Raw genomic sequence first — 19989 nt, 5'->3', positions numbered from 1 at the left:
TGTAAGCTCTCACCTCCCCCAGGACACTGGCCTGGGACCCTGGATGTCCAACCCCCAGGGGACTTTCTGGCCTGCAAGAGCCCACACTGCCTGAGGCAGGAAGTGCCAGAGAAACAGTGCCCTGTAGGAGTGGCCCTCGACCAGTGACTGGCAGAACCTGTCGTTCTGATACTCCGATTTCCCTCCCCTAGGGACGGCACAGCTCTGACTTCTACAGTGACAGTCAAGATTTCCCAAGCGGACTAACCCCATTTACCTACAGTGAGAACAGGAGCAACAATTCCCCCTTTATTAGCTGGCTTCCCTTTCTGCTCACCTCCTCTCTCCCTACTATTTCCCGAATTCTATCTTTGCCTAAATCCTTGTCATAGAGTTTGCTTCTAGGAGAACCCACCAAAGACACCATCTCCCAGGAACCTTCCCTCAGTCAAACTAGCTTTCACTGGATATGGTTTTTAATACTCGAGATTGGCTGGTGTGTAAATGTTGGAGACAACATTTGTCTTTGTTTGTTAATGTCCTTCAACTTCCTCAATAGCAAGTTGGACTCTCTAGACAAAGAAAATATAGGATTTGGAAAGAGGTTGATAAAGATCACTTCATCCTTCCACTGGTTCGTTTCTCATATTTGAGGGAACTGAGCTCCGAAGAAGTGAAATGATTTGCCTAAGGTAACACAGTCAGCGAAAGGCTGAACCAGGAGCAGGATTTAGATATTTTGGCCACAAGCTCAGGGCTAAAGATGCTATGCCTCAAACCTGTAAAGAAAGCAGTATGCAATTTTATTAAGTCAAAAGATACTTCATGACTACATAGAAGCCAGACATAGAAATTTTCTACATATTTCCCCCCTAAATTTTCATCGTTATTAAGGCCTTCTAGGCTGCAAATAGGGAGTGTCTGCACATTCCTCAGTTTGAATTCTATGATCCTTTGCTGAATTAGTGAAATGACAATCAAATATAAAGACACAGGTGCATACATCTTAAGAGATTCCTCAGAACAGCATTTGTATGATCCCCCTTTCATGTTATGTGTCTAAGTTAAATGCATAACTCTTGATGTTTCCTTCTTTTCCCTTTTGTAGCTGTGCAAGATGTGCAAGGTTCCTACCTAGAAGGGGTGTAGAAACTCTAACCTTGCCAGCCTACCTCGTGACTTTGATGGCTCTCTATTTTTCACCAAGGGACACTCCCCCAGGAAAGAGTAGAAATAACTTACTTCTCATTAGAACCAATTCAGATTCTGCATGCATTAGATGTTGCTGCTTATTGTATTTACGCCTTGACCAAATTTCCTGGAAAATTATAAACTCAAATACATAATCCAGAGGAGTTAGACATGAACAAACCTTACGACAGAAGGCCAAATTCTCCCTTCCTGCTGTAAATGAGGATTATAAGCCCAGGAAAGACAAGTGATTGTCCTGAATTAACACAGCCAGTAAGCAGAGATCCAAGTCTTCAGATCTCTGCTTTGGTTCCTTCCCCAAATTGTCATTATTTATCTTCTTTTGGGAATTCATTTAGATGATAGGTACAAAAATACAAGGGTTGTGATAGAAACAGCCACATTGCCTTATCGCACTCTCCTCTCTGGGCTAAAAAGCATCAGATTCATTCAGGTGGCTGGTTCATCAGCCCCCTGATCCACCACCAAGCTTTGATGCTTGGGGAACTTGACTGCAGCTGCTCCGCGTTCCTGTCCACGTCCAAGCCCTGGCTTTGGGGCTCCAGAATTTCTTGAGAATTCAATCAGAGACCTTTTCAAATCACAAATTCCCAAAGGAAACTACTCTAGGGATATTTTAAATATTTAAATTTCCTAAATACATTTGTTCAATGATACTCCAATTTCCACTTAGGGGAAAAAAACTAAAGGTGTATGTTAGGACTTGAACATGAGTAGCTTTGATGGGAAGGGTGTCTGGCGGAATAACAACTTCCGAGATTTTGCTCCACTGAAGTTGTGCAAGTCAGAACAGTGTCTTTGGTTATCAAACTCCAAACACTGAAATGCCCTAGAGACAACTGTCTTTCAAAAGAGTATAAAACAGGTAAGAGTCAAACCTGAAGATTCAACAGTGAGCTATTTGTTACCAATAAAAATCCATTATTTTCTACATATAGAATTTTCTTAGAAATGTTATGTTAAAAATTTAATATTTATAATAGTGTAATTTTTAACTAGAATGTGAAGATCAATATCTTACTCTACTCATCAAATAAATATTTTTCAACTTCCTCTTCTACTTCAATATCACTTTATTCCACTAACTTGACCCATGTTAAATTGTAAAAAGGAAGAAAAAGGAAGCACATCACAATAAACCAATAAAGCTAAAAAACATGTTTTTCTCTGTCTACTTTGTTATGATATTTGTGGCACTTTAGTGAAAAGAGCATTAGCTGAAATTCTGGAGTCCTGGAATACAGTCCTGACTTTAATTAAACAACTTCATGCTTCAATTGCTTAATCTGCTAAATCGTGACAGTTAGACCTAACTACTTCTCAGAATTATCTGGGAAGCCCACATGAGCTTCCTCTGTGAGATATGTTACATCTGTAAGAGAAAAACACTCTGGTGGTAGTGGCGGAAGAGGAAACATGGGCGTGTCCATCCAGCGACAGCAATTCCCACAGGCATTTAGGTGGTGAAGATTGAGGGGAGGGGGGAAGAAAGCCAAGAAGGTTGGGGGGGTGGTGTTTGGAGCAGCAACAGGATCCACAGAGCCCCCCACTCTCACCTTGTCACTTTGTGCAGGGACATGGATGGGAGTGCCCTGGACCAGCTTCAGACCAGAATTCCAGAGATGGGAAGAAATGGACACGAAGGAGATTAGGATGGAGAAAAGAATGGGAAAAGTGAATACTGCCATGTACCCACTCACTTATGAAAAGACCACAGGAAAAGAGAAAAGAATTTACAAGCCTTCTGGAAAAGAAGTGGTTAGAGCCAAGGGATGAGTCAAGGGGCGATGGAGTTTATCTCAGGCCTCACAGTTCTCACCACACTTTCACACATTGTTTCCAAGGAGCCTCTCAACAGTGTGGTGGGGGGCCAGGCAGCTTGGCATCATCCCTATTGTACTGATGAACACTCTGAGCTCAGAGAGTTCAGATGATTTACCCAAAGTCTTAGTCATTGAGAAATATAAGATTAAACCCTAAGACCTCTCATTTCTCTACCACCTGGTTTTTTGTTTTGTTTTGTTTTTCTTTTCTACCACACTAGTCATTACTAAATGGTGAGAATTTTATATATTGAATTTTAAGTGAATTATCCTTATTTTATACCTGTGGTAGAGTATATTCATAGTAATTCACATTTCCAAGAGTGTGAAATATAATGTGAATATTCGATCAACAAAGACATTTTCTAAAAAACACAAAATTTATTTTTAAAAAGGGGCTAGACTTTTGCACAGCCTGGTGAATCCCTGGATAAGCCTCGATACTCCACGTCAGTCAGGGATGCGGTCAGTGATGACCCAGTAGCCTTCCATGACCTCATTATTTGCCTGAAAAGATTCGTAAAGTAACAACAGTCCCTAGTAAGTTTGCCGACCACTTTGACATTTGTTCTGGAAAATTACAGGCTGAAATTTCAAAATGAAGCAAAAGTAAATGAAGTTAACTCTTTGCTAATATGCTTTGCTTTTTGTTTAAAGACTAAGAATGTTACCACTCCGAGATGGAGAAATTCCAAAATTTCAAGTATCCACTCAGCTCACAAACTCCTGAGTGTGCTTTCTGTAAGGAAGAGGTCATGAGTAAGCATGCAGATGAAGAAGGAATATATAAATGGAGATAGAAAGTGGCATATATGAATATGCAAACTGCCAAGAATAGAAGGAAAAACATAAGGGGTGAGGCACAAAATCCCATGAAGAAAAGAGAAATGAAAGAATTGAACCAATAATACCCAAATGAAACAAAAGAACTGGAAACATTTGGCAGCTAAGGTACCTTCCTTATCTTTTTAAGTACAGCTGTCCAGCACAGTGCATGGAAGACTTTATTGCCCTCCTCTCCCTGTTCCAACTGTTCCAATAGCAATTTGCTTATATCTCTATGAGGGTAATTTGATTCAATGTAGTGCCATTTATCACTAACACCAGCTCAGTCCTGACCTAATTTAGCTCCCCTTCAGTTCTGAATAGTCTTTTACCTTTCTGCAGTACAAAGACTCTAACTTAAAATATAATTAAAAGGACATATCACTTAGATTTAGATGATGTCAGACAGGATTCCAGCAGGGAAGAGATGGCACACACACACAAGAGAGATGATTGAAAAGTGTTCAAAGAGCTATTTACAAGACGTGAAGGAAAATCAATAAGGAATGGTAGAGCAGCCCAGGGCTCCCAACAGCAGGAAATCATTACTACCTCTAGACAGATAGGCAAGGAGGAGTGAGCACTGGAACTGGCAAGATCCCAGCTGTAGAAGAGGTCCACCTAACAGAGGCTGTAGCCTTCAGCCCGGTAACAAGACCACACCACACTCCAGCATGGCCTCCTGCGCCTGCCCTCTCCTCTAAAGCCTCTCATTGGCTGAACCTAACCAGAAACCAGAGGGTAGGAAAGCGTGGTCCACACAGTCTATAAATAAGCTCTCAGGAGCACAGAGGAGGGTGGAGAGTGGATCTGGAAGGGCCAACAGATGATATGCAGAGACAGAGGTTTCACACAGTGATGTTCACTGCAGCCTTAACTATAATAATGAAAAATCAGAAAGAACCTAAATGTCCAGCAATAGGGAAATGAGTAAGAAAATGAGTTTATGTATTTTAATGACATGAGAAAATGCTTATGATATAATGCTAAGTGACAAATAAAACAGGATACAAAAGGCATCTAAATTGCTGCCTTCGTAATTTTATCTTTAGTGATAAATTATGTGAAAACCCTAAAACAAAATGTTTATATCTTGAAATAACATAAAACCTCCAGGTATATTATGGATTTTTTTCTCTCTCTCATCCCTCCCTCCTTTGCTGATGTTGTAAGCATATGCTTAATTTACCAAGTAAGTAATCTAGCACTGAGTATAGATATGAGTACGTGTGTGCATACATACATGCATGCATACATGCATACACACTGAGGACATTTAAGTACATATTCGTGTGTGCCTATATACACACACATACATTCTAGCACTAAGTACTTTACACATATATATCCATAGAATAGAGTATTTACACATATTATTCATAGAATTTCTATCCATTTTATAGATAGCTAGAACATTATCAGGTGTTCTTTGGAATTCCTTTAGCAGTATGTGTTGAGAACTCTCAAAAATGATAAATCCTCCACCCCCTGCGAGTCCAGTATCTGTATCTCTCAGCCTCTGTCTTGTACATGTTTGAACATTTACTCTTCTTTCTTATTATATTGGTAAATGTGTCAGCTTTTCATTATTTTAATAGTGAATATTGCAGAATCTTCAGAAGACAGAAGAATAAGTCTCAGTTGCCCAATAATAGAGCTTGAACTGGTTTGCTAGCCCATACCCCAGGGCCTCACACATAGCAGGTATCCATAGATGTTTGTTTAATAGATGAATTACACCTGTGCAGTTTCACTCTCACATTTACTTACCTTCCTGAGTGTGACAGACAGTACCCGAAGACCTTACATCAAGACTGCTTTTGATGGAGGTAACATTTGCTCAGTTACTTGAGTCACATGAAAGAAGCAAACCTGATGCTTCAATTACCATTATCCCTGGATAATTGTTCTTAAAATTAGAGAAAGTCTATAATAAGCAGAAATGAGGAGAGAGTGTGATTCAAGAGAAAGTAGCAAATTTCCAGTTTTACCCTGGAAATTAAGTGGTAATAATTACTATAGTAATTTATGCTTTAAAATAACTACAATAAATCCAAATACCAGAGCATATTTTTTAGCCTAGTATAATAGAAACGGAAATGTACTCTCTTTTATGACCTATGCTGAATTAGTTTTGTGCATATAATAATACTCATAGAAATTAATGAACACTCTGAAACGTAATTTTTAAAATCCCTGAAATACATAAAAGTCAAAATAAAATTCAATTTTCAGAGAAATGGGCACTAAACACAACTTACTAGCTCCCATAAAGACAAAGATTATTTAAAGGGTTTTCATAATCTTTTTACATTAGAGTCTCTAGATATGCATCTTTCAAGCCGACAGTATTTCCTATAAATATGGAGTTTCGGTCACCAGCATTTTCTTTCCTCTCTTAGGGCTGTGATCAGCCTTTGGGCAGAGTGAAAAACCCTCAACATTTTCCACCTTAGATTCCTTTGCATACTCTGTGAATCATCCCAGTAACAGGGAGTAAGACTTGGTGGCTTTATGAGTAGATTGGAAATCAGGTGCAACAAGTTTAGTTAACATTTCAGGGACTGAGTCACTGATTCTCAGCAGAGTTACCTCAAGTCAAAAGTCCCCAGGAAAACAAGGGTGCCTCACAGACTTCCCAGCACACACAAATTCTTCATTCTTGGATATTCCCTTTCTCTAGATGGGACAAGGTACAGTGCCGATAATTAAAAAGGAGAAACGCTTCTTTCCTGGTCCCTGGGAGGAAATGGATAACTACATTTCTATTGGATGCTTCTGTTCTTTAGTTAACTATCTCCCCCCAACACACACCCTCTACCAACCGTTAGTGCAATCAGCTTTAGATTTCTTATGGTATGGTGAAAATATTATGAGCTTTGGAGTCTGAAGACCTGGGTTCAAATACTGCTCTGCCATTTACCAGCTAAATCAGCTTGAGATGCTACTTTCCCTCTTTCAGGTTCTGTGTTCTCAATTGTAAAAATGGTAAAATCACCTACTTAGCAGCACTATTATGAAGAAATAAACTAAATATAAAAGCAGCTGTCACATAATAGGTAATTAGTAATTGTTCGTGCCCTTTGTCCCGTGTATTCTTGAGAAAAGTTTCTAATGTTTACTTAACTTACAGGAGAGGCAGGGAATTATCGGGCTAAAGAGAATGTTCCTTCTCCATTCCCCCCCATCCCCGCCCATTTTTCTCAGAAAACATGCCCAAACCCAACCGACTGTATTTTGCTCTTTGTTGATCAGTTGTTGAGTGGCATGAAGATAAGAATTGGTGCTCCTCTTTGTTTAACAGCTGCTGGCTTTGTAAACTCGTGGAATTGTAACCGGGGTATGATTGCATACCCAGAAAAGCAACCAGGAACCCTTCAGTGAGCAAGGAAGTCTGTGCATATATTCCTGGGGAACTTCTCTGCAGGAAGCTATATGATGAAGGAAACACAGCCTCAATAGTTATTGTCTACATCTAGGGCTGGTTATGTCCTTATGGGCATGGAAAAGAGCTCTAAATAAAAGTGAAATAACAAGGAAGGGTACAATTAAGGACCAACAATGAACTAGTTCCTAGGACTTCTAGGTCAAAGCAGTTGAAACTTCTTACAGGGTGAGATTACGACAATCACAAAATACAAATTGGTAAATGCCAGACATTCAGTCATACTTTGCTTTAATCTTGAAAAACAAAAATCCAAATTCTAGTGTTAGACTAGCTTTTTTAAACATGTTTGCTAACACATACCAGAATACAAATGTTCTTGTTTCCATCCAAAGTAGGTTCTAATGAAAGATTCCTGATTAATAATTGAATCTATTCCACACAAAACTGTTTGGGGGAAGCAATACTAAAAGAGAATAGTTTTGTAATCCCATCTTGAAGCAACTACATTTTCTTGTTTTGGAAATAATAACAACCACTTAGTTCATGTGAGTGAAATGGTGGAGAGGCAAGCCAACCTTTGCGAGGCAGTAAGAGCCAAGAATGCCTGGCAAGACCTAGGGAAGCCTCCCCTGCACAGGCTTGAAAAGGGACAGTTCTTAGGTTTGCACATGGCCCTCGTGAGGAAGGAGACACGGTATTTCAATGTAATTGTCAATAGTTTGGTTCAACTGTTTTATCTTTTTCAAATCGCTTATGCAAAAGACAATCAAGCTGTGCTTTCCTTGGATATTTATGAAGTCCATCAGTATTATCAGAACATTTAAGCGACAATCATAAATAAAATATATTATGTGTCATAGCACCATCATTATGTCAAGTCCCATTAAGGAACTTCTTAAGTGGGTACAATATGGATAGACTCTATAATTTTAAATGACACTTTCTTGTTATAAAATATGGCTTGTGCAAATTTTAAACTTTTTTTTAACATGAATTAGGTTATTTTTAATGTGTGTGTGTGTGCTTTGTTTGTTTGGGTTTTGGGGTTTGTTTGTTTTTTTAGGTAGTAGGTGAAATACTAATTATAACAGAAACTCTGAAAATATTCAATAGGTCAGTAACCAGACTACAATGCTGAATAACTAAGAACTCAATCTGGGGATCAGACAGTCTCATGGTTGTCGGTTTATGAATCTAGGGGAATATTTCCAGGGGAACAGTCATCAGGAAGTTAGATGAGTCAGTCTGGCTCCTGTCAAAGGTAGGTGGAGGTCAGGAATGGAGAGGTACAGTCTATGACCCAAGAGAAACCCAAAATAACAGCCGACCAGAAATCAGAAAACCTGATTTTAGTCCCACTTCCTCCACGTGCATTGCATTCTTTTTTTTATTTTTAACATTTTTTATTGATTTATAATCATTTTACTATGTTGTGTCAAATTCCAGTGTAGAGCGCAATTTTTCAGTTATACATGAACATATATATATATTCATTGTCACATTTTTTTCTGTTTGAACTTCGCTTTCCTCATCTATAAAATGAGGGGCTGTGCTTACTACACAAACACCATTATGAGCCTCACGTGGGATAAAATATCAGCCATGGTTTATAATCCTTGAAGTGTAAGGTCAACATAAGGCGAAATGCATTCATTAGCAGGGAACCCTCAATGATAAATCAGGAAGCAAAACCAAAGAATTCAAGCAGCAGGACTTCTAGAGACCTAAAGTTAGAATCACTCCCAACAAATCTACTTGAGAAATGCTGACACCCCATTTAGCCTGAGCAGCAGCTGTAAATTTTGAGGGCCACCTAGCTAGCCACTGGTCTCAGACCTTGCACGCTACTGCCTAGGCCAAGACTGTAGGGGAGGGAGGAGGGTGTACCGACTAGGCCCACCTCGAGGTTATACTGATCCCTGACAAAACTTGAGCAGAAGCCCCAGACTCAGGATCCAACAGGATGCTTTTGTATATAACTCATACTTTAGAATTTCTGCTTTAAAATTGTTTTTTCTTCCAAGATTTGAAAGCACTTACATTTCTAGGAATTTACATATTTTTTCTCTTCACTACTTTATACAGAAACTATTTAGTACCAAAAATTAATTTGTTTTCCTATATGTATTAAAATTTCTGCTTGTGAAATCTAGAGCCTAAATATACTCACGGTGGGAATCCAAAGAAGACAGTATTAACCCCAATGATTTCAATCTGCAGTGATTAACTGTAGGACTCAAGACCAACAGGTAGGGAAGCCCTGCCCCAACCCTTATGAGCTCTGTGACATTGGTCAAATTACCATGCCCCTCTGTGCCTCATTTTTCCTCAAAATAGGAATAATAATAATAGTACCTACCTCTCAGGAATGTTATGAATTAACTGTAGTTAATTAAATAGAGTTAATAGTTGTAAAGAGCTTAGAACAGTGTCTGTCTGATACATACAGTGTATGTTGAATAAACTGCATCTTTCAATCAAATCTTGATGGAAAACAATGTTTTCACATAGTCTAGAGTTGTTATTATAAATCAAATGCTTCTTCTATTTTTTGTCTTATTCATAGTATGCACTATTTTGCCTCTTGACCCCAATGACAAGGTAAAGAACTATACAACTAGAGAATCCAGAACTGTCAGGAACCGGTTCTTAACTAATTTGAAAAAAATTAAGATGTGTGTTATGCATGGTATCTTTATGTAACTGCTGGCCAGATCTCTTATCTGAGTTATTTCCTTTGGGATGCCATAACCCTAACTTCTAATAAAGGAGACTCAGTTAGGGTGGCTGGCTTGAAATGGCACACAGCAATAATAAGTACAGCCAGCAGCCAGCTTTCTTCACCACAATATTTTGCCAAGCTTAACAGCAACTTCCTTTGACTCATTTAACTGCCATATGTGGGTAGGTAAAAAACAAAAGGCACTTGTTAATTCTGGGTTTCATTTTTCTGTGTTATCTACAGATTCAACCTGTCCTTGTCTTATATATAACTTGATGAGGGGAGCTGGCGACACCATGAATGGACTTTGGATTCTCCGCCTCACTTGTATGTCTTGGAATCTCCTAGTACTTTGTCAAAATGATGCTCTGTTATGAAGGGTCTCTGTCATTGCTTCACCTCCATTGAACAGGCCAATCCAGGAGATGCACAGTGCTGTAAAGACAGCACCAAGCAAGTGCTCCTTCTCTAGAATGAAGGCTGCTTGTAACTCTGAATCCAGTGTTTTGATGGGTTTTGTTTGGGTTAGTCCAATGTAGCTGTGTTTTAAAGGAGCAATAAGTGAGCTAATGAGATTCATAGACAATTGATTGGCCTTTCCTGCCAAACTCCCCACAAGTATCTGATAGTCATACATACTTAATCTTGAAAACTCACTTTGGGACAAGATATTGAATTTGCATTTCAATCCTCTCTTGGGTAAAAGTCCAGAATTCCTTTTTCTAAAATGATTTTATGAAAAGACACCTGTTGGATATGCCAAGCAATTTGGTATGAAAATAAAGGTAGATCGTTTTTAAGGAAGAACACCTTGTTTTGAGAACATAGGCAATGCTGGACTTTTCTTGAAAGAGACTCCAGAATCATTTTGACAGAAATTGAGTACACACCAAGTTAGCTGTGTACCTCAAATAACAATCCTCGTTGGATCTGCAAGCCTATCTAAAAAAATGTCAAGAGCCACTCATTTTCAGCCTATCATTTTATACTGTCAACATCATGTTTACCTATAATTTCACACAAGGTTTTCAGATCAGTATGTCACATTCCAAGTCCAATCTTTAATCCTAGATGCCAAAATAGGGTAAGGGAGCTGAAATATCTCAGGCTCTAGATATTTTAAATAGAAAGTTATTCATGCATAATCCTGAATACATGATTCTCTTTATTCGTTGTAAATGCCTCTGAGAAAATAAAAGTTTCCATGATTTTTTCTTTTGGTCCAGTCCTGGATATAGTTTAAGATGATCATAACTTTAAGAGGTTTTAGAGCTTTTGATGATCTCTATGTGAGAGAATAAAAATTCTCATTAATTATTCAGTATGAGCAAAACTTCTTCATGAGAGAAAACATTTTCTGCTTCCTCGAGATAATCCTTTTTCTGACCTCAATGCATTTGATTAAATCTTCTATTTCTGCGCTTAATGCGTCATATGTGACTTTATCCATCCGTATGCCCCATCCTCTGCTAGACTGCGAGTTTCTCAGGAGCAGAGACTACCTCTAATTCCATTGTTCTACTTCCCAGTGCCTGATACAGAATAAGTGCTCAGTAAGTGGTTGTTGAACATAAGAAACTTCTCTTTAAATTTTGATGGATGATCACTTCAATACATAGAAAGGAATTTAAGCCATAGAACTATCTATCATTAATGCTAGACAAATAATTCTATAGGTCAGATTGCATTGCTTTTCATGAACAGGATCTCTAAATCTTCTATACAATAGGTAAAACATGAAATGGAGATTAAACAATTTGATAACATTTTCCAAGGTAAACAGAAATGCACACAGTTCAAGATTAAAATAATCTCACTAGACACAATTTTTAAAATAAATAAATCATTTTTTTCTACACAGACATTCCTGAAACACAAATGACCTGACACAACTTTTAGTGAACTAAAAGCTTAAGACAGGTGTTTTTAAGGTTAATAGTAAGATTGGCATTTTGAATGAATATTAGGAGTTAGAAAATAAATTTCAATATCGAATATCTTTGCTACATTGCTTTCATCATGAATAGTAAAGCAGTGATTTGCTGTCTTATCCTTGTAAATAAAATTTATAATTGAAAGCTAAAGAAGAACAAAGAAATGAACCGAAGCCCAAAGGTTCCAAAGGTCTCCAAAAGTGTTTATGTCACTTGGATATGGACTAAGAATATTATGACTAAAAGTGTAAAGATAGAGGGTGGATAAAGTCATGCAATGATAAGTGGCAAAGAAAGACCCTATACTACGTTTAGACTCCAAAGTCACTTCGGGAGAGGTGCCTCAAACTCCAAGTATAAAGTTTAGCTTCCTTAGTCAGAGGTATTAAGACTTTTAAGTCACTGAATGCACAAAGGCTGTCCTTTTACAGCTATAAAGTACTTCCAGATACTCGAAGGTACTACAAGTCTTGACAAATCTAGTTACAGCTTCTTCTGGGCTTCAGAAGTTGTTTGAGTCCATTTACAAGGTAGAAATGGATTTATAAATGCTGCCACCACTACTGTGAAGACAATGACAATGATCACTGCCACAAGCAATCCTGCTCCCACCTGCTTCGCGCTGGGCCTGGGCCTGGGCCAGGTGCTTTATGTGTATAGTATCTGACCCTCAGAGGTCCCACAGGGAAGTGCCGTTGTCTCCACTTCATAGGTGAGGAGGCTGACGCTTAAGTACTGAGGCTTAGAAAACTTACCCAAATGGCAGAGACAGATTTGAAATTGAGTCCATCCAACACCACAGTCTGTATCTTTTTCACTCTCAGAGCTGCCATTTATTGAACCTCTGTTATCTTCCAGGCACCGTGCTAGACATTTTAAATGTATACTTAGAAGTGCCCAAAATAATGCTAAGAGGGAGGACACAGATCACGAAAGTGAAGTTAGAGCAGTAAAGAAACCTCCCCCGGAGCTTGCTGCTAGTAAGTGACTGGGCTAAAATGTAAATTCCTGCTTTATCAGTGGTGAAACAACCTAAAATTTCAAACTCTTGCCTTTGGCATAAGCTAAATAAAGGAAATAACTCAGTATGTGCTAACCAGTTTAGATGCAATATTACATAAAACAAAACTAGACTTAGCTAGCTATGTCCTTTATGTTAGAAAATAATTTATTCAGAGTTTTAACACTAAACCAGCCACAAAAGACTGAAAGCTAGAATCAATTAAGTCAGGAAGACTAACACTCTACTGTTCTAGGATGCTATCAAATAATGTTTTAAATTATTGTTCTTTTTCTAACGGAATAAGGTAACAGTTTATCTTCACAACATTCTAGTGATACAAACAGAGAGTAAGTTGTTTTCCCTTTTTAGAAGGAAAAGGTCCACACAAGGACAGAAAAACTAAGGGACTGCTGACAATCCTAAAACTTGAGCCTCGGTATCCTGAAATGAGAATGCTCTGCTCTCTGACACTGGCTGCATTTTTCTCCAAATGAAATCACGTCTGTTGATTTTCAGTTGATTTTGGGGCCCACTAGCCGCTTGCGTTGGGCTTTCCTTCAGAGAGCATTAATGCTTGCCTCTAGGTTTGGAGTTCAGTTCAAGGGTGATCATTTTTAATTCACTGCATTGACCTTTAGCTAAGAGCCCATTTCTAATCAAAACAACACTAGGTGACTTGATTAGGGGAAATAAAAAGGAAGTACTATTTCCATCATATAGCAAAAATAAACACATAAAATCACTATTCAGAAGGAGGTACAGGCAAGACACTAGGAAGAAAAAGGGGAAACAGCTCCCACTTACTGAGCACTCACAATGTGCCGGTCCCCGCTCTGAACCTGTGACGTGCAGTAATGTGTTTATTTTTATAACAATTCTTCTTATGCCCCTTTTATAGATGAGAAAACTGAAGCACAGAAAGGTTAATGACTTGCCCAGGGTGACACAGCTAATTGTCATAGTAAGCAGAATAGGGATTTAAACCTAGATAGAGAATCCACATTTGATAAATTGTTTACAAAATGAAGTTTAATTCAAAACCTAATAAAGGGCAGTGGCCACTAATGGCTGCTAAGAAAAGCCTGGCCACAGCTCACCACGCCCTCTCCACACACACCACCACGGTCTCTCTGTTGGCGAGAGAATAACAGACTAGACAGGAGACGAGGCTGACCCAGGAGGGCAACGGCTCTATTTCTACAGAAAATAACATATTAACATGTTTACCAAAACCAAGCTGAAAAAAAGTTTAAGGGTACATTTTAAGAAGAGAGTCAGCCATGTTCAAATTATTTTATGTAAAGAAAGAAAGCAATGGTCACTGATTTTTGGAACACTGATGCTAAAAGTCACAAATGTTTTCAAGATACAGAAATCTGACAGCAACAAACTCTAAACCATCATCAGAACGGTGAGCTCCTTTAGGAAGAGAAGCATCCCCCTCATCCAACCCTATTCTTTGCCATTGCTCCCATGGTGGAGATGGTGGTTACTGAGTTTCTACTTTGTGTTCAGAAGTATGATTAAAGAGTTTACATTTAATAACGTAAACCATCATTTGATACTCATGACAGCTCTGTACAGTTAGTATTATTATTTTCTCCATTTTCCAAAGAAAGAAACTGAAACTCAGATAGGTGAAGTAACTTGCCCAAAGTCACACAGCCAGGACATAAGTTCATTTCTGTTTGCTCTAAAAGCTGATAATATTAATCATGTATGCCCAGCAAATAAGAGGGGCCACTCGACTGTCCCATCCTTCTATAGAGACAAAGGCCACAGTGAGTGCTGCACATTCCAGCTGAGTTCCACCACCTCCAAATCCTGGACAGTAATGACAAACGTGGACAGATGGCTCAAGAGAGTGACAGTGGCCAAAGATGGGCCAGAAAGCTTCGGAGTGCTGCAGCCGCTCTCTTTGTTAGAAACGGGTACACTCTCTCAGAAGGAAACAAAATAGTTATAAAGATGATCTAACTAGAAAAACATCCCAAAGACAGACAAGTAAGTTTAGTTTTCAGAACATGTGTTAGTACAAAGTTTATCATAGTTTTGAAGGAAAAGAGTGAAGTGCTTCAAGACTGAACTAAAATACAATAAGCTCAAGAAGAGAAGCAAAAACTCCTATTTTAAGTTTTAGTCTAAAATGTATTTGCATGTGAATAAATTGTCTACAGTGGCATGTTATTACATTTTGATAGACAGGAAGTGATGGAACTAGGTCAGATCAGAACAACTGTTATGGAAGTGTTTAAAATATTTACTGAGGTAATAGGCAAAATACTTCAATATTGGATACATTATCAAGTAACATTTTGTTAGAAGTTTCAGTTCATAGTTAAGCACAGTAAGTCTTTCAATAGATATAAAATATATTCTATTACAACCAATTACTACCCTGAATGATAAATATGGTAAAAAATAAAGTGCTGTCTATCTTAGCACTTTCTCCCTACCTTCTCACACACACTCAGACTGTCCTGAACCACTTCAGGACAGTACTTCTCAGAAAGTTATCATGCTTTTCCAAGTGTTAGTGATGTTCATAGTGCAACCTCTGCTTGGAACACGTTGCTCCTCTCCTTTTCTGTCTTACTAAGCCACTCCAGTCATCCTCCTCCGGGAAGCTTCCCAGGATCTCCTCCTCTATGCTAACATCTATCATAGCACTTATCCCACTGTTTATTTTCTGGTCTCCTCAAAAGACTAAGAATTCTTTGATGACAGAGACCACTTTCATTATTTTTAACATCCCAGCATTTAGTTAATAAAATTTTTGCTAAATCAATGGAAATATATTGCAAAATTAAGACTTTCTAGAAACAAAAGGGAAAATATGTCTAAAATGCAAATGTTGCACAATATTACTCTGGACCTCATTGTTCATGAGGGTGTGTTTTAAAAACACATACAGGAGGATTTATTGCCAACTATCCTTCATTAAAAATATTTTACATTCTTGAACTGCATACATATACTGTCACTTAAATGGATTATTGTTCAAAGAATGCATCAATTCAGATAGTAGAATTGGATAATTATGCGTACAGGATAAAATCATCACAAAATCATGATAAAAAATTTAAAAGCACAACGGCAGTTACACTTTGAATAACTAGGTGCTGCCTGGTTCTGCCACTGATTCTAATGGGGACAAACCATTTACACTTTGGTCTCAAGTTCTCCAACCATAAGATGGGGGTAATCATCCCTGACACTTCCTCCTCCATTGGGATCTTGCGAAGGCAGCGGAGATACAATATCTGCAAAAGTGTGGATCTTCACAATTAAGGCATCGCTATCAAAAGTATTATATAATCCCAAGGTGGAGTTCCTATCATCATTCATTATGGTAATAACCCCTCAGGTTGATAGTTATCAGGTTGATAGTACAGAGACTCTGGCGGAAAGTCTTTGCCAGTTAAAATAAAGGCCCCAAGGGTGGGCACCAGTTCTCACGGCTGCTTGGTCTGAGCCGGAAGCCGCCAGAAACCCGCAGAGGCCAGCACTGACCCCCTCTGGACCCCGTTGCGCTCCTGCCCCGTGAGACCTAACGTGGGCCTTTCCCCGCCTCCGAGTGCGGTCGAGCGAGGCTGACGGTGGAGAGGACTCAAGGGTCAGCGCAGCAGGAGTAGAGAGGAGGGAGGAAGTGAGACCGAGGGGCTCGGGCTTACCTGGCCTCGCTGAGGGGCGCCGGGTGCGGAATGAACACCCCGCAATCGGAACTCGGAGGTTGCTGCTTCTTCTTGGAGCGCCAGATATGGAAAGGGGTGTGCTTCCTGGGGGTCCTGGAAGGGCTGGACTCCCCTTGGCCGCCCTGAGGTGGCGGCGACAGTGGCATCTTCTTGTCTGCCTCCTCCTCCCGCTGCTCGGACGCTGCCCTCTCGGCCTCCGGCCCTTGTGGAAGAACTCACCCGGGCGCCAGCTCGCCCGCCTTTTCCAACGCGCCTTCCGACCCCGCCCCCTCGTCGCCGGAGCAGGGGACGGCAGATGGTTAGAGCACGAGGACAGAGCTGCACAGCAGCCGGAGCCCTCTGGGGGGAGGCGATAGCCTGGCAGCAGCATAGCGCCCCCCGGCGGCGCGGGCGTCACAGGGCGCGAGCCCAGGTGAGGCGCGCGCGCCCGGAGCCTCAGGTAAGGACACGCCCCCGGTCCCAGGCCTGGGGGCGAGCGGCGGCCGCGGGGCAGCGACACCTACTGGATTCTCTGGGAACTGCGTCTCCTGACACTGCATCCCCTGCTCTGCAGAGGGAGCCCAGAGCTGGGTCAGGTTTGAACATCGCCTCCGGTGCATGTGCCATCGGTCGCCCGAGGAGTTGGTCACCCTCTGCCTGTGCCAGGCTGGCACGAAGAGTGGCTTAGACACGAACCCCGCCTGAAGAAGGATGGGAGAGGCGCATCCGGCAGCTGGGCCTCTCGGCAATTAGGACTGTTCTATCTGGCCTTCGGCTGTCTTACGCAATGGCTTCTGTTCCTGTTTTGTAAATACGGGTATAACTCCTCTCCCTTCAAGAGTCTGAAAAATTAATTTGTATTTGCACCTCATAAAGCACAAAAGGATAATAAAACTGAAGGAAATTAGGCATATTCCCCAGTTCCCAAGGACTTCATAGGTCCCTCGCTGGGAATTAAATGCCAGTCCCACCGGGCTCTCCCTCATCCGCTTTACTGTTACTGACTTCCTTTTCTTAGCCTTACAACCGTGGTTAAACAGCAAAGGCAACTAATATTTAAGCAAAGGTCCATGAGCAATTATTTCGGATATCATTAGAGTAAAAATCGCTCAACAGCCAAGCACTGCTGTAAACCTCCATGCAGTACTAGTCCCTCTTACACTGTAATACTTTCTTCTTTTCTCTTTGAAGGCCAGCTCATTCATTTATTCACTCAATCATTCAAGGAATATTCATTTTTATTTATTTTTATATTTACATTTTAATCAATGTAATCCTACATACAGTTAAAAATCACAAATCATTAACGTTTACATATTTATGTAGTTGAGGGTGTAAATGTTTTTAATGAAGGACGGTTGACATTGTCCCAGGAAATCCTTCTTTATGTGGTTTTTAAATATACCATTGTAAAAGTATAGAGTATTTCCCAAACTTCTTAGTCTCTCTCCTGTCTCCTTCCAGTGCCTTACCCCTCCCTTCTGTAAACGCTAAACATCCTCCCAATTTATATCAGCAAGGATTAATTTTGCCTCTTCTGGAACTGCATTGAAGTAGAACCACAATATGTACTATTTTTCCTCTGGTTTCTTTTACTTAATACTAGTCTTTGAGAGTCATCCATATTGCTGCATGTTGCAGGTTTTAAAAAACGTTGTGTACTACTCCATGATACAAATATATTGCAGTCCATTGTCTATTCTACTGTGGATGGACACTTTTAGTTATTTCCAGTTGGGGGCTATTATGAATAAAGCTGACATGAACCTTTTTGTTCACTTTGGGTAACAGTGTATATATATGTACAGCTTTAGTAAATTTAGTAAATTTTGTCAAACAATTTTCCAAAAGGTAACAATATAGTTTCCTCTCAGCAATGTTTAAAATTTCCAGTTTTTCTGCCTTTTTATCACACTTGATATCATCAACTTTTTTCATATTAGCCCTTCTCAGGGGGTGTAGTGGTCTCTCATTGTGGTTTTAATTTGTATTTCCTCAAGAAACATTTATTGAGCACTAGTTAGTGACAGACCCTGACTGGGGTAGGGGGTGGTTTGTGACTGACAGACTCATAGATGACATACATCAAAGGGCAAGAGAATTAGTAGAGGTACATACCAGGCAATATGAGAGTTTGAAAACATTACTGACCCAGCCTGGGGGTTTGGGATGGAGGAAGAGGAGTGGCTTGAAAAGGTTGATTATAAAAGTAGCCCTTGAGCTGAATCTTAAAGAGGGCAGAGGGATCAGTAAGAAAAGAGGAAGAGGAGGGAAGAATGAAAGAAGAAAAAGAGAAACAAAAGGGGTACAGGGAAGAGGAAAAAAGAGGACATCTTCTCATGCACACCTGCTCCAATGTTTACAAGTTCAGTAATTCAGTCCTTCATTACTGACTCTTCCAAGCCAAGTTCTTCTGCCACCAGGAAATCTGGAACATATTTCAGTTTTCACACTGTTCATATTGCATGGACATTATTTGTTTACATATGTGTCTCCTATTAGACTGAAAGAAACTTAAGAACATTTCTCATTTACTTTTATATTTTCAAAATATACATGTCTACTCATTGAAATAACTAATCAAATAAATTGGTATATCAACTTAACTGGATACCTAGGATTTTCAGGCACACTTCTTTCAGACTGTACACTTTGTAAGAGCAAAGGTCACATGTGTCTTTTTCACTGTGACATCCCCAATGACTAGCACAGTGCCTAGAACAGAGTTGGCACCCAGTATGTATTTTTTATCTAAATTATATAAAAAATTAGAAATGTGCATAGAAGCCTAAGGTACAGTACCTGTGATTAATCTAGTGAGGGAAGCAGACACTTAAATACAATACAAGTTGATGAAATACAACTAAAACAATACAACTTGATGTGTTCTAACCGAAGTGTCTCGCTGTTTTTCATTCATGGTAAAAACAGATCCACTCAGGCTTGTTTAAGTAATAAATTAACTTATCACATTAGGTGGCTCATAGAATATCCCACAAAGCTGGAGAGTCAGACTCTGAAGCCTAAACGTGCCCAGCCAGCCCTGAGATCTGGTCTAGCAAGCACCACTCTCACCACCCCTCAGCCCCAGGGGCTGCACACAGGCGGATCTGCTACTGCCACCCCAAGAATCAAAGACCTGTTCTCTTTTCTTAATTAATTTTTTCAAATTGAAGTATAGTTGATTTACAATGTGTTAGTTCCTGGAGTACAGCATAATGATTCAGTTATACTATATATATTCTTTTTCATAATAGGTTATTACAATTATTGAATTGAATATATTGAAATATATTGACTATAGTTCCCTGTGCTATATAGTAGGTCCTTGTTGTATATTTATTTTATATATAGAAAATTTGTATCTGTTAATCCCAAACTCCTAATATAGCCCTCCCTACCCCTTTCCTTTTTAATAACCATCAGTTT

At 39.6% G+C, this 19989-nt stretch overlaps 1 protein-coding gene across 2 annotated transcripts in view; it reads right to left on the bottom strand.

Moving 5' to 3' along the window:
- The window catches only part of CRYBG1 (crystallin beta-gamma domain containing 1), a 180245-nt gene extending 163365 nt beyond the window's left edge, over positions 1-16880 (bottom strand). Inside the window, exon 1 of one of the 2 annotated variants that reach the window (XM_032484615.1) lies at positions 16561-16880. In XM_032484615.1, coding sequence (XP_032340506.1) covers positions 16561-16727 — 167 coding nt within the window. In that variant the 5' untranslated portion in view covers positions 16728-16880. The remainder of the gene's footprint in view (positions 1-16560) is intronic. The other variant, XM_032484616.1, reaches the window with a different exon arrangement.
- Positions 16881-19989: the final 3109 nt, after the last annotated feature.

Source organism: Camelus ferus, chromosome 8 (genome assembly GCF_009834535.1).
Source record: "Camelus ferus isolate YT-003-E chromosome 8, BCGSAC_Cfer_1.0, whole genome shotgun sequence".
NCBI lineage: Eukaryota > Metazoa > Chordata > Mammalia > Artiodactyla > Camelidae > Camelus > Camelus ferus.
Note: the sequence above shows the minus strand (reverse complement) of the source record. Positions and strands in the feature narration are given on the sequence as shown.